The 12,789-nt window shown below is 41.0% G+C and overlaps 1 protein-coding gene across 1 annotated transcript; it reads left to right on the top strand.

Moving 5' to 3' along the window:
• Positions 1–5,163: 5,163 nt before the first annotated feature.
• LOC138356025 (uncharacterized) lies at positions 5,164–11,429 on the top strand. Its single transcript, XM_069311578.1, has 2 exons — positions 5,164–10,323; positions 10,818–11,429. Exon 1 carries the CDS (start codon positions 5,894–5,896, stop codon positions 8,651–8,653), a length of 2,760 nt encoding a protein of 919 aa, XP_069167679.1. The 5' UTR covers positions 5,164–5,893; the 3' UTR covers positions 8,654–10,323; positions 10,818–11,429.
• Positions 11,430–12,789: the final 1,360 nt, after the last annotated feature.

Genomic DNA, 12,789 nt, shown 5'->3' with positions numbered 1-12,789 from the left:
TGTAATCATTATGTTCCTGATCAATTCATCATTATTAGTGAAAATGAGGTCCAGCGTGTACTCCTTCCTAGTTGGTTCTACTTTTTGCTGGTTTAAGGCAAACCTGTCGCACATCCGTAGCAGGTCATTTGCATGTGCCTGTTCATTTAGGCTACTCCCTGGTATTCTTTCTGATATTACTGTATTAGCCAGGTGCTTCCATTTCAGGTGCCGTAGGTTGAAGTCCCCAAGCTGGATGATGTTCGGAGCTGGATTTGTGAGGTTTTCCAAGCAGTGTTCTATTTTCATTAGTTGATCTTTAAACTGCTGAGGGTTTGCCTCCGGTGACTTATATACAAGGACAATAACTACATTTAGAATCTCTATGTAGTTAGGCAACATCTCTATGTGTGCTAGGCAACAGGGGCATTCAGGGTGAAAGAAACTTTGCCCATTTGTTTCTGCCTTGTGCGGGAATCGAACCCGCGCCACAGAATTACGAGTCCTGCGAACTATCCACCAGGATAGTATGTATGTATGTATGTATGTATGTATGTATTGTTACGGTGCCCTCTCCTATTTCTTTCGTTTGCCGGCTTAAAGAGTCATATCAGCTCTCCCTACTGATTCTCTGAGGTTCAGGGAGTCTAATGATATATGTGGCGACCAGACCGGCTGCCATTTAATGGAATGAGGTTATATTATAAGTTGTAAATAAAGGAAAGTTGGCGCCCTGATATAAAATGAAACAGTATCCCCTACGGCAGATATGACCTTGTGGAAGGGACACTATGCCAATCGCGGATTGGCCGACGTAGGTCGCGGGCGACAAATCAGGGCCCGCCATGACGTCACCGAGTGCCCCGGGCGGCGCCAACGTCAGAGTTGTACTGACCGTGGAAGCGACAGGACGCGCCTCGGTCTGCTCTCAAGGATTGGAGGCTCTGCAAGCCTTGTTCAGTGGATTGAGCTGGCCTTCGTTGCCCACCATAGTTATTGGAGACCCTGCGCTTCTGGGAAGCCAAAGAGGAACCAAGTTCAGTGAGCAGAGAAGTGCCCAAACTTGGAAAATAGTCGGCGACGACGCTGGGCGGCGCCGCTGGCTGGACGTTGAGGTCTGGAAGGTGGGCGAGCAAGCTAGCTGTGACTGGGGTCACATCCACTGAGAATCTTGGAAGGACGACACCGTGCCTAGGACAAGGAGCGACGCCCTGTGGGAGAGGCGAGGGTGGGGAAAGATAGTGATTAGCTCAGCGCCCATCGATGAACCAGGATTGGGGCAGCTGAATCTCAGGGATTGGAACGGCGACGACGCGAAGGCTTCACGACACCTGAGGACCTGTGGAACGCCCTGGATCGTCGAGGATCGACCCAAGGAAGCGTGGGAACCTCACACCATCGAGGGACAGGCGTCGTGAGCCAGGAGTGTAAGGTAGATCATTTTTCCCTCCCATTACCCCTTGTATGAGTAGGCTAGTTAGGCCACAATATTTACTTGTGTATGTGGCAGCAAGACTTCATTACTTTAATAGTAGAATAGGCTGCAAGGCAGCTTGTGTCCAGGACTGTCAGAGAGGACAGTGTGTATGGATGGCAGGACAGTGATGTGGGAAATTTTTACCCACCATATCTAATAATCATCTAAGAAATGTATAATTTCTATATCATATCTAAATCATATCAAAATCATATCTAAATTGTATCAAAATCATATAATGAATCTTTAAAGATTCATTATATAGCTTGATCCTGGATGACAATGGCACCATGAACACGTACGCAACAGGGGCCCTTTTGATGCCTACGTGACTTTGTACATGATCTTTCAAGGATCCAGAAGCTTCTAGAAGGACTTCTTAATTAAAAAACTATTGGAACATTGATTCAACATCCGGTAGGATTAAAAATCAAATCCTTAATAAGATTCAGTGGTACTTACAAATACTACTTATAATCTTTAAATCTTATATCTAATTATATTATAATCACATCTTATCTTAATCATAAGTCTAGACTGTAAAAATAATCAATCAATATTCATAGAAGGCTACCGTGCTCAGAGAGCATGGCAGGGCGATGGGGGGGAGAGAAGCGCCCACCAACAAGCCCAGCGGCACTCCGCGTTTGTTTACAAATGAGTGAACAAGTGACTGATCCTTAGCGAACATTACCAGCTCAAGGACACCTTATCTAATATTTTTTATCGCCAGTGAATACTCTCTAGAACTGGGGGAGTACCTGGACAATATCTACAAGGAAAATCCGTGAACATTCACATAAAATAGAGTGTATAGTGGAGATCAGTGACACGGTTTCCTCCACCTTCATTCATAAACTTTTATCTCGAATCATTCTTCTGCAACTGCAGGATAATCACGTAGCAACGCTACCAGATCATCATACAGCAACGCTGTAGCAAAATATCGTGCCTAAACTCAACAAGAGAGAGTTAATCAGTCTGGCAAACTTGTCAGACAGGCACCCCGACTGGCAGAGAAGTATATTGAAGGTTATTTGGTATATGATTGGCCAATTGTATGCTTGTGTAGCTTTAATATCCTATAAATCTGTCTGTTGGTTAAAAAGCGAGGCTAAGCCTCACATATCGGTACGTTTATTAAAATTGTAGTGTAGCTGTGAATCTTATCCAAGCACTGAACCTCATGAGTGTCCATTCTGTCAGAAAAGAATTCAGCCTCAATAAGTAAAAACCTCACAAGTGTCCACAGTCTTGGAAGAGATTCAGTCAAGCTAACTGTATAAAGTGAATATGTCTGCATATATATTTGAATATATAAATTAAGTTATCAATTGCTTGCTTAGTTATTTATAAGTTATCATATAAGTTCATTTAATTGAATATAATTTCTAGTACTAAGCTAATAGTATTAAGACTCCATTTAAGGTCATTTATTTATACTTTTACAATTAATTTGTTGTTTATAGTATAAGAATCTATTGGCTGTTAAGTTATGGTACTAGGTTAGACTATGTATGTTTAAATCCCTGATTTAAACAGAGCCAGTGTTCAGTCAGATAACTGAATTTATTAAATCTTATCCTTGTATAAAATACAAGCTGATGTGAGATCCCTGTCTACAGGTGGATTGGAACTTCTATCAACTAAGTCATTCACCCCACCTGTCCCTTACAGCCCACAGTTTGTCATTAGGAAAAGAGGATTTAGGATTTACAACCCTAGCTAGAGATTTTAATTGAATTAATTTGCAGACAGTAATTTTTTAATTTAGTTCAGTACAAGTCCCTGGTAGTCTCCTCTTATATCAATCCCAGCAGGTTTTTCCCACATTAATGGTCCTTCGAACCTAGATAATAATGGTCTTTTGTACCTAGATATTTATGATCATTCGTTTACCGAATATTTCAATGCCAAATACATAAGAAACTTCTTGATTTTGCATTGGAATAATTCTTACATATTCTAGCCTAACCTAGCTATCAGCCAATGTTTATCATAGCTATATATCTAAGTAAACAAATAGTTTGCAGTGGCTTAAGCCACCATATCCATTAACTAGTAAGCATTCATAGCATACTAATATTGGTTTGTGTTAAGAAACCACAGTACTTAAGTATATCAGTGTCACAGACACAACTGCATCTTAATCATAAAATACCATTATCTACCTCATTGTGGTAACATTACATATATATTTAAGTGTATTATCTAGCATTATCTCTAATCTACTGATTTTCAGAGCTGCTCATTACATAATATTCTTTAAAAAAGTGTTATCATCACTGTAAGAGCTTTCATTACAATCTATCTATAATCAACTATATCATACCCTATATAACAGGTAAAACCAGTAGACATTCTACTGTATTTTATCTAACAATTATTATGGTAACAGATTTTGTAATAACTTTGCAAAAATAGTGCCATTTACTATTTTTAAAAAATTATTACAGGATTTACCAACTTGGTGCATTCGTGCATTCGGGTCACAAATCAAATTATTACAGTACTTTTGATAATGAACACCTGCTACAACCAGATTCCAAGGAGGAAATGAAGGACGATCTTTGGAATCATTACCTAAGTAGACAGGAAAGCTCATTTATCAAAATACATTAACATCATACATATTTATCAGAAAAAAGAGAAAAATCTCGGAATCTCCGAAACTCGGAAAAGGTCAAAATGACTAACAGTATTCCACCTGCAGCTGAAACAGAAAAGAAGAGGACACAAAGTGTCTAAAAAATCACTTGAATCTACAGCCTACAGACCATTTAAATCAGGTGATAGACAAATGTCATCATCACTTGGCTACAATAGTCTACAATTGGGGATTAAGACCAATCTTAATCTCACATCACAATCTGAAAGGCTAACAACACATTGACAATGTCAATACAAATATTATCATCCATCTAAGATAACTATCTTAATCCAAGAATATAGTCTTGATCACCTAATCTCATGCTTTCACTGGAGTGAAAGCAGCCTCAGAAAATCTGAAGTTAATCAAGCATCTCAAAGAGACTTACTTAATAGAAAAGGCAAAGCCGAGAAAAAAGAAAAAGCAAAATGCTTCATCACATCATGAATAATGTAGATACACATTATTACAGATACAATTCATCCTTTAAGGAAATCCTTGGAGGAGTACAAGTGTTACATGCTTGTATGACCTACTTGCATGTAATTACTTACCTACAAGTTTTACATACTTGTAACAACATCTTATCACAAAGCCAAATCATTGATGGACTTCGAGCTTACGTACAAAGATTACGAAGCCGAGGAAAACTTAGATCTCAAGAAAAAATCCCCAAAAGTGAATCCACGGACAAAAGCAAAAATGTCCAAAATGGCAGTCAAAAATCAAGGCAACAAAACTCTTCTGCAAAGTGGAAACAGAATAATGTTGGCTCTTATGCTATATCCCCCACAGTTAACAGAACTGTAGGAAACCAAGCTCCTAAGACAGATAAGACAAAAGGAGCTGCAAGTGCCCCAAAATGTTTATTCTGTCAAGAAGCACATACCATTTATCAATGCACAGTTTATGTAGGCCGTGCCAGTCGAATCGATCGACTGAAATCTTTGAACAGGTGCATCCGTTGTCTACGGAAGCACGATACTAGTGAGTGTATCACTCAATTGCAGAACTGCCAATATTGTCATAAAAGTGTACATCACACAGCACTCTGTAGTGATATTAACACTCAATCCAGATCACAAACTTCCAATAATCAACCTGCATCTCAGGCAAAGCCCAAAGATGATAATACCACAACAGCCGTACAATTCTGTACAGTAATGAGCAATGTCAACGACTTGGATACAGAAATTGTTACAGCAGCCATATTGCCTACTGCACAGCTAGAGCTATGCAATCAAGGAATTTGTATTCCAACTAGAGGCTTTTTTGATCAAGGGTCACAGAAAACCTTTATCAGTAAAAAGATGGCAGAAGATTTACAACTTAAATCTTCAAAGCAAGTATCTACATCCATATCAGGGTTTTTTACTAATTCTGGTCGTAGAACCTTTCCAGTAGTAAAACTCAATGTCTGTCTAGGTACATCCCAAAGGACAGTAGAAGCCATAGTAGTTGATAAAATTCCTACTGAAATGGAAGTGACTGGTCTGACAGCCACAATTAAATTCCTAAAAGAAAAAGGAATCCAATTAGCAGATCCTCTACTTGATTCTGACTACATAGGGGATATCGGAATCCTGATTGGAGCTGACTACTATCATCGATTCATTCTGGGATCAGAAGAATCTATGGGTATGAATATACTCAAATCAGCAGGAGGCATATTGATGACAGGACCTATACTAGATCTTGAACCTTCAACTCCTGAAAAATCACATCATACAGAAACTGTAATAGTGGCATGACTAGGCGAAGAACAGTCACCACTTAAAATCCCCCACATGATTGATGATGGATTAGAATCTGTACCTCAATTGTGGGAACTTGATGCCATAGGAATAATTCCTGAACAACCAAGTCCTGATGATGTCTGTGCATATAATCAATACTTAGAAACTGTACAGTACTATGATGGACAGTACTGGGTAAGGCTACCATGGAAAATCAACCATAAAACCTTACCTACCAATTATCACATGGCTTATAGTCAATTTAAATCGCAACTAGCAAAGCTAAGAAAAAGGCCTGAGCATTTAAAACTCTATCATGAGATTATTGCTCAACAATTAAAGAATAAATTCATCGAAGTCGTGAAAGATGACAATAAGCAAATAGGCCATTTTTTACCACACATGGCTGTAAAGAGAGAATCAAAAACAACTCCTTTACGGATAGTTTTTAATTGTAGCTCTAAATCTGGACCCCAAGGAACCAGTCTAAATGATTGTTTGCAAACAGGTCCTAGTCTAACTCAGAAATTGTATGACATACTGTTGAAGTTTAGACTTAACAAATATGCGTATTCAGCAGATATAAGTAAGGCCTTTCTAAGAGTTGGCTTGCAGGAAGAAGATAGAGACTTCACTAAGTTTCTATGGGTAGAGAACCCAGAAGATGTCAATAGTCCTGTAGTGACTTTCAGATTCTCTTCAGTTCTTTTCGGCGCGACAAGCAGTCCATTTCTGTTGCAAGCAACTCTAGATACTCATCTGAAGAAATCATCAAGTCCCTGTAAGACTGAAATCAGTCAAAATCTATATGTAGATAATTTTCAAGGGACAGTTAACAGTACTACTGAACTGTTACAATTATATCAAGAGGCCAACAAGGAGCTACAAGGTGCCAACATGCCACTACAATCTTGGGCCTCTAATAATGCAACATTGAATAATCAAATAGCAAGAGATTACCCTGAATATCACGTACCAGAATCACAAAAGGTGTTAGGCATGGATTGGGATTTAATCTCGGACACAATATCGATCAAATCTGTGCCAGTAAATTACAACATCACTACAAAAAGGGATTTGCTTTCACAAGTTAGCAAAGTATTTGACCCACTTGGTCTACTAAATCCTTTGACTATCAAGTGGCGTTTATTGGTGCAACAAGCATGGAAGGCTAAGGTTGGTTGGGATGATCCACTACCAATCCAGTTACAAAAAGCTTGGATGGAAGTGGCTCAAGAACAAACTTTAGTTGAAAAGATAATCTTTCCGAGACACATAGTCGAGGAAAATGAGGAAGTATCACTACATGTATTCGCAGACTCGTCAGCCAAAGCTTTTGGAGCTTGTGCTTACTTAGTGACTTCTAATCAATCATATCTTATCACCTCTAAGGCCAGAGTAGCTCCATTAAAAAAGAGGACTTTGCCTCAGATGGAACTAACAGCACTGCTAACTGGAACACGATTAGCAGTGCATATCAAACAAGTCTTGTCTACCATGAACATCAAAGATGTCATTATATGGTCTGACAATGAAGCTGTCTTACAATGGGTACGAAACGACAACTGTCCAACTCCATATGTAAAAAATCGCGTCTCGGAAATTAAAGAAATTTCCGCAGGCTTTCAATTGTTGCATGTACCAACAAAGGATAATCCAGCTGATCTCTTATCAAGAGGTATGACATTTAAACAGTTTGCAAAGGCAGATATTTGGTTTCATGGGCCCCGATGGTTAGTGAATGGTAGTTGGCCTGGACAAAAGCCACACGTCATTACGACACAAACCATAACTACCACCAGGCAGCAAGCTCAAATATCAGTCTTGGATTGTACTCGTTACTCCTCGCTCATCAAATTAATCAATGTAACACAGAACGTGTTTCATTATCTCAGGAAAAAAGGTATAAAATACACTTTTCCTGATGCACTTATCTATTGGGTAAGACAAGCCCAGAGAGAAACTTATGGGAATAACTATGAAAATCTTCCGCATAAGTTAAAACACAATCTCGGTCTGTGGATAGACCAAGAAAATCACAACATTCTGCGTTGTGGAGGGAGACTTAAACACGCAGATATCAATCTAGATACGGTGCATCCATGGCTTTTACCAAAAAATCATTGGATCACAAGGTTGATTGTGTTGCATACACATCAACAAATCATCAAACATGGAGGAGTGTTAGACACACTCACACAAATCAGACAGCAGTACTGGATTCCTCAGGGAAGACAGTCAGTCAAATCAATCTTGAAGAATTGCATGATATGCCGAAGGTACGATGCAAGAACTTGCTCTTATCCAGAGCCACCACCCCTACCAAAGGAACGAGTGGTCCATCTACAACCTTTCGAAACGTCAGGAGTAGATTATACAGGAGCAATATATCTAACAGGGACTGCAGATAAGCAACCTATCAAGGCATACATCTGTCTGTTCACCTGTGCTACCACCAGGGCAGTACATCTAGAGGTAACACCCGATATGACTGCTCAATCATTTATTCAAGCTTTCCGCAGATTCGCAGCACGCCGATCATGCCCTAAGCTGATGATTTCAGATAACGGAGCAAACTTGGTAGCTGGAGAAGCATGTCTACGGGAAATCTGTTCCCATCCTGCAGTTACTTCCACACTGGAACAGCGTCATTGCAGATGGAAATTTATCCCTCCGAGAGCCCCATGGCACGGAGGATTTTATGAACGGTTAATAGGAACTGTAAAAAGATCCTTGAGAAAATCTCTACACCGTCAGAAAATCAATCTTCAAGAACTCCAGACAGTAATCACGGAAAAGAATCAAGGGTGAATAACCGGCCGTTGACTTACTTGTCTGAGGATCCTACTCAACATGAGCCATTAAGTCCTGCCCACCTAATGTATGGAAGACTTCTGACTCCAGTACCATCTCTAGTGGATGATGAGATCAGAGATCCCTCATATGTGGGTCAGAGCGAGTTGGTTCAGGGGTATAAACATCTGTCTAGCATAATCCAAAAATGGAATGATGTTTGGACAAAAGAATATCTTACATCTCTACGAGAACATCACTATGGGGCCAATGTCCCACATAATATATCTAATCTCCAATCTGGCGATATTGTCTTGGTAGACAGTGATGGCCCTAGGGCTGACTGGCCATTAGGTAAAGTTGTCTCAGTCCATCCAGATAGTCAGGGGATTTTGAGAATAGTCAAATCCTGTCTAAAGGAACAACTTCCCTGAAGACATTGGACAAACTCATCCACATGGAATCAGTGAGCCAGCTGCAGTTAGATCCTGAGAGACCTCAAGACACTCTAACTCCACAAGACCCACAGACTCCTAACAGACACAATCGTCCACAACGGACAGCAGCACAAAAGTGCAAGCAAAATTTGCACTTGTATTATCAATCCAATGGAGAGTAAATAAATACATATGGTTACTATTGTCCTAAGTATTGGACTCTGTGCCAGTTCTCTCCCTCTGGAAGATGTGGGAAATTTTTACCCACCATATCTAATAATCATCTAAGAAATGTATAATTTCTATATCATATCTAAATCATATCAAAATCATATCTAAATTGTATCAAAATCATATAATGAATCTTTAAAGATTCATTATATAGCTTGATCCTGGATGACAATGGCACCATGAACACGTACGCAACAGGGGCCCTTTTGATGCCTACGTGACTTTGTACATGATCTTTCAAGGATCCAGAAGCTTCTAGAAGGACTTCTTAATTAAAAAACTATTGGAACATTGATTCAACATCCGGTAGGATTAAAAATCAAATCCTTAATAAGATTCAGTGGTACTTACAAATACTACTTATAATCTTTAAATCTTATATCTAATTATATTATAATCACATCTTATCTTAATCATAAGTCTAGACTGTAAAAATAATCAATCAATATTCATAGAAGGCTACCGTGCTCAGAGAGCATGGCAGGGCGATGGGGGGGAGAGAAGCGCCCACCAACAAGCCCAGCGGCACTCCGCGTTTGTTTACAAATGAGTGAACAAGTGACTGATCCTTAGCGAACATTACCAGCTCAAGGACACCTTATCTAATATTTTTTATCGCCAGTGAATACTCTCTAGAACTGGGGGAGTACCTGGACAATATCTACAAGGAAAATCCGTGAACATTCACATAAAATAGAGTGTATAGTGGAGATCAGTGACACGGTTTCCTCCACCTTCATTCATAAACTTTTATCTCGAATCATTCTTCTGCAACTGCAGGATAATCACGTAGCAACGCTACCAGATCATCATACAGCAACGCTGTAGCAAAATATCGTGCCTAAACTCAACAAGAGAGAGTTAATCAGTCTGGCAAACTTGTCAGACAGGCACCCCGACTGGCAGAGAAGTATATTGAAGGTTATTTGGTATATGATTGGCCAATTGTATGCTTGTGTAGCTTTAATATCCTATAAATCTGTCTGTTGGTTAAAAAGCGAGGCTAAGCCTCACATATCGGTACGTTTATTAAAATTGTAGTGTAGCTGTGAATCTTATCCAAGCACTGAACCTCATGAGTGTCCATTCTGTCAGAAAAGAATTCAGCCTCAATAAGTAAAAACCTCACAAGTGTCCACAGTCTTGGAAGAGATTCAGTCAAGCTAACTGTATAAAGTGAATATGTCTGCATATATATTTGAATATATAAATTAAGTTATCAATTGCTTGCTTAGTTATTTATAAGTTATCATATAAGTTCATTTAATTGAATATAATTTCTAGTACTAAGCTAATAGTATTAAGACTCCATTTAAGGTCATTTATTTATACTTTTACAATTAATTTGTTGTTTATAGTATAAGAATCTATTGGCTGTTAAGTTATGGTACTAGGTTAGACTATGTATGTTTAAATCCCTGATTTAAACAGAGCCAGTGTTCAGTCAGATAACTGAATTTATTAAATCTTATCCTTGTATAAAATACAAGCTGATGTGAGATCCCTGTCTACAGGTGGATTGGAACTTCTATCAACTAAGTCATTCACCCCACCTGTCCCTTACAGCCCACAGTTTGTCATTAGGAAAAGAGGATTTAGGATTTACAACCCTAGCTAGAGATTTTAATTGAATTAATTTGCAGACAGTAATTTTTTAATTTAGTTCAGTACAAGTCCCTGGTAGTCTCCTCTTATATCAATCCCAGCAGGTTTTTCCCACAAGTGAAGAAGAGGTGCCGACGTGGTGAAGAGGCCCTCCTGTGAGAGTGTGAGACTCCTGTCTTCCTGCCCAGTTGAAGGAGAGTTGGAGGTCGTGGAAGAAGAGGCTGACGATCTCCAGACTCATCATCCATATTCCATATTCATGTATTACTTGTGATTGTGTGTGTGTGTTCATGTAATTTGCGTCAGTAAATCCACACATTTTATTACTGTGTTTGAGTGTGCCTCCATTTGTGATATTTCTCTATGAGCATACATTTCTGGCTACAAACGATATATGATACACCCACTGAACTGCATTGCTGGGGTGCAGATATAATAACCCAGCTGGCGACCTTGCTAAGAGGAAGATAGAGAAGACAGGCGGGAAAGGAGTTCCTGCAACCTTTTTTTTTGTCTGGCAGGCAAGACTCAGAGAGGCTATGGTTATAGGTAAGCCTGAGTCTTCCTTCACTCCCCCACGGGTCTAGGCCGGAACTGTTAACAGCAGTTTCCCCGTGGTTGACTGAAGGGCTTCCAGGGTGAATCAGTGGCACCCCTTTGTGGTGGAAGCAAAGACCTGCGGAGGTGGGCATTGTTGGTCCTATCTTGTGTGACCAAGGAGACTCCGGTGAATCCAGGGAGTCGGAGGGGCTGAGTATTTGGGCCTTTTGAGCCCCTAGCAGCCGAGTGTTAGCAGAGCCCCGGACCGCCCACCCCCACGTGACAAGAGAACTGGCGACCTCGCCAGGATTCGAACCCCAGTAGCCAAGGACTGGGAACCCCGCCAGGAAGCGTGGATCAAGCTACAGTGTGGACCAAATTTCAAGACAAGTGTTGCCAGGGTACTAATACAGTGTGGCCAGTGAATTCGGTGGTACTGTTACTCAACCGGCTAAGGGACTGAAACGGTGAAATTAGTGCCTACTAACTTGTCTGTGCCGTCGTGTATGCTTGATGATATAGAGATGGAGGAAGACAAAGTAAAGAGATTTATTGACACAAGGGACGAGAGAATTTTGGAGGAGTGTACCAAGGCCCAGCTCCAACAAGTGGCAAACCACTTTGGGATCAGGTTGAGGACGACTAAGGTAGCAGAGCGAAGGATAGAGATCATGGCACAGCTCACAGCTCGAGAGGAAGCGACGGGAGAGGAGCCATCTCAAGAGGAGCCGTCCCGAGGAGAGCCATCGCAAGGTGAACCGTCCCGACTAGGGCCTCCCCAAGCGCCTACCAGTGTGGAGAGAATTCACAGTGAACATGGGAGCAGTGGAAGGTCCAGCTGTAGTAAGAGGAGCCTGCAACTGGAAATAATGAAGATGCAACTGGAAGCCCAGCTGCGACGAGAGGAGAGAGAAGCACGGCTGCAGCTGCAGCGAGAGGAACGTGCGGCTGAGCTGCAGCGAGAGGAACGTGCGGCTGAGCTGCAGCGAGAGGAACGTGCGGCTGAGCTGCAGCGAGAGGAGCGAGAAGCTCGGCTGCAGCGGGAAGAAGGAGAGAGACAACTGCGACTGGAGGAGATAAGGGCAAAGAAAGAAGTCGAATTGCGTCGCGTTGAACGTGGTCTGCCCTCACTACCTGCACGGCGGGAGGACCTCAAGGTAAGGGAACGTGACTTACCTACGTTCGAACCACAAGAAGCTGAGGCGTTCTTCGAACACTTTGAACGGATAGCGACTCTGAAGGAGTGGCCGGAAGATGATTGGGCTGCTCTGGTCCAGGGCAGGTTGACTGGTGAGGCCCGGGAAGCCTATAACATGCTGGACCTAGAGGAGTGTACTAGTT

Source organism: Procambarus clarkii, chromosome 70 (assembly GCF_040958095.1).
Source record: "Procambarus clarkii isolate CNS0578487 chromosome 70, FALCON_Pclarkii_2.0, whole genome shotgun sequence".
In the NCBI taxonomy this organism is placed as follows: Eukaryota; Metazoa; Arthropoda; class Malacostraca; order Decapoda; family Cambaridae; genus Procambarus; species Procambarus clarkii.
This window is presented reverse-complemented; position numbering and strand designations above follow the sequence as displayed.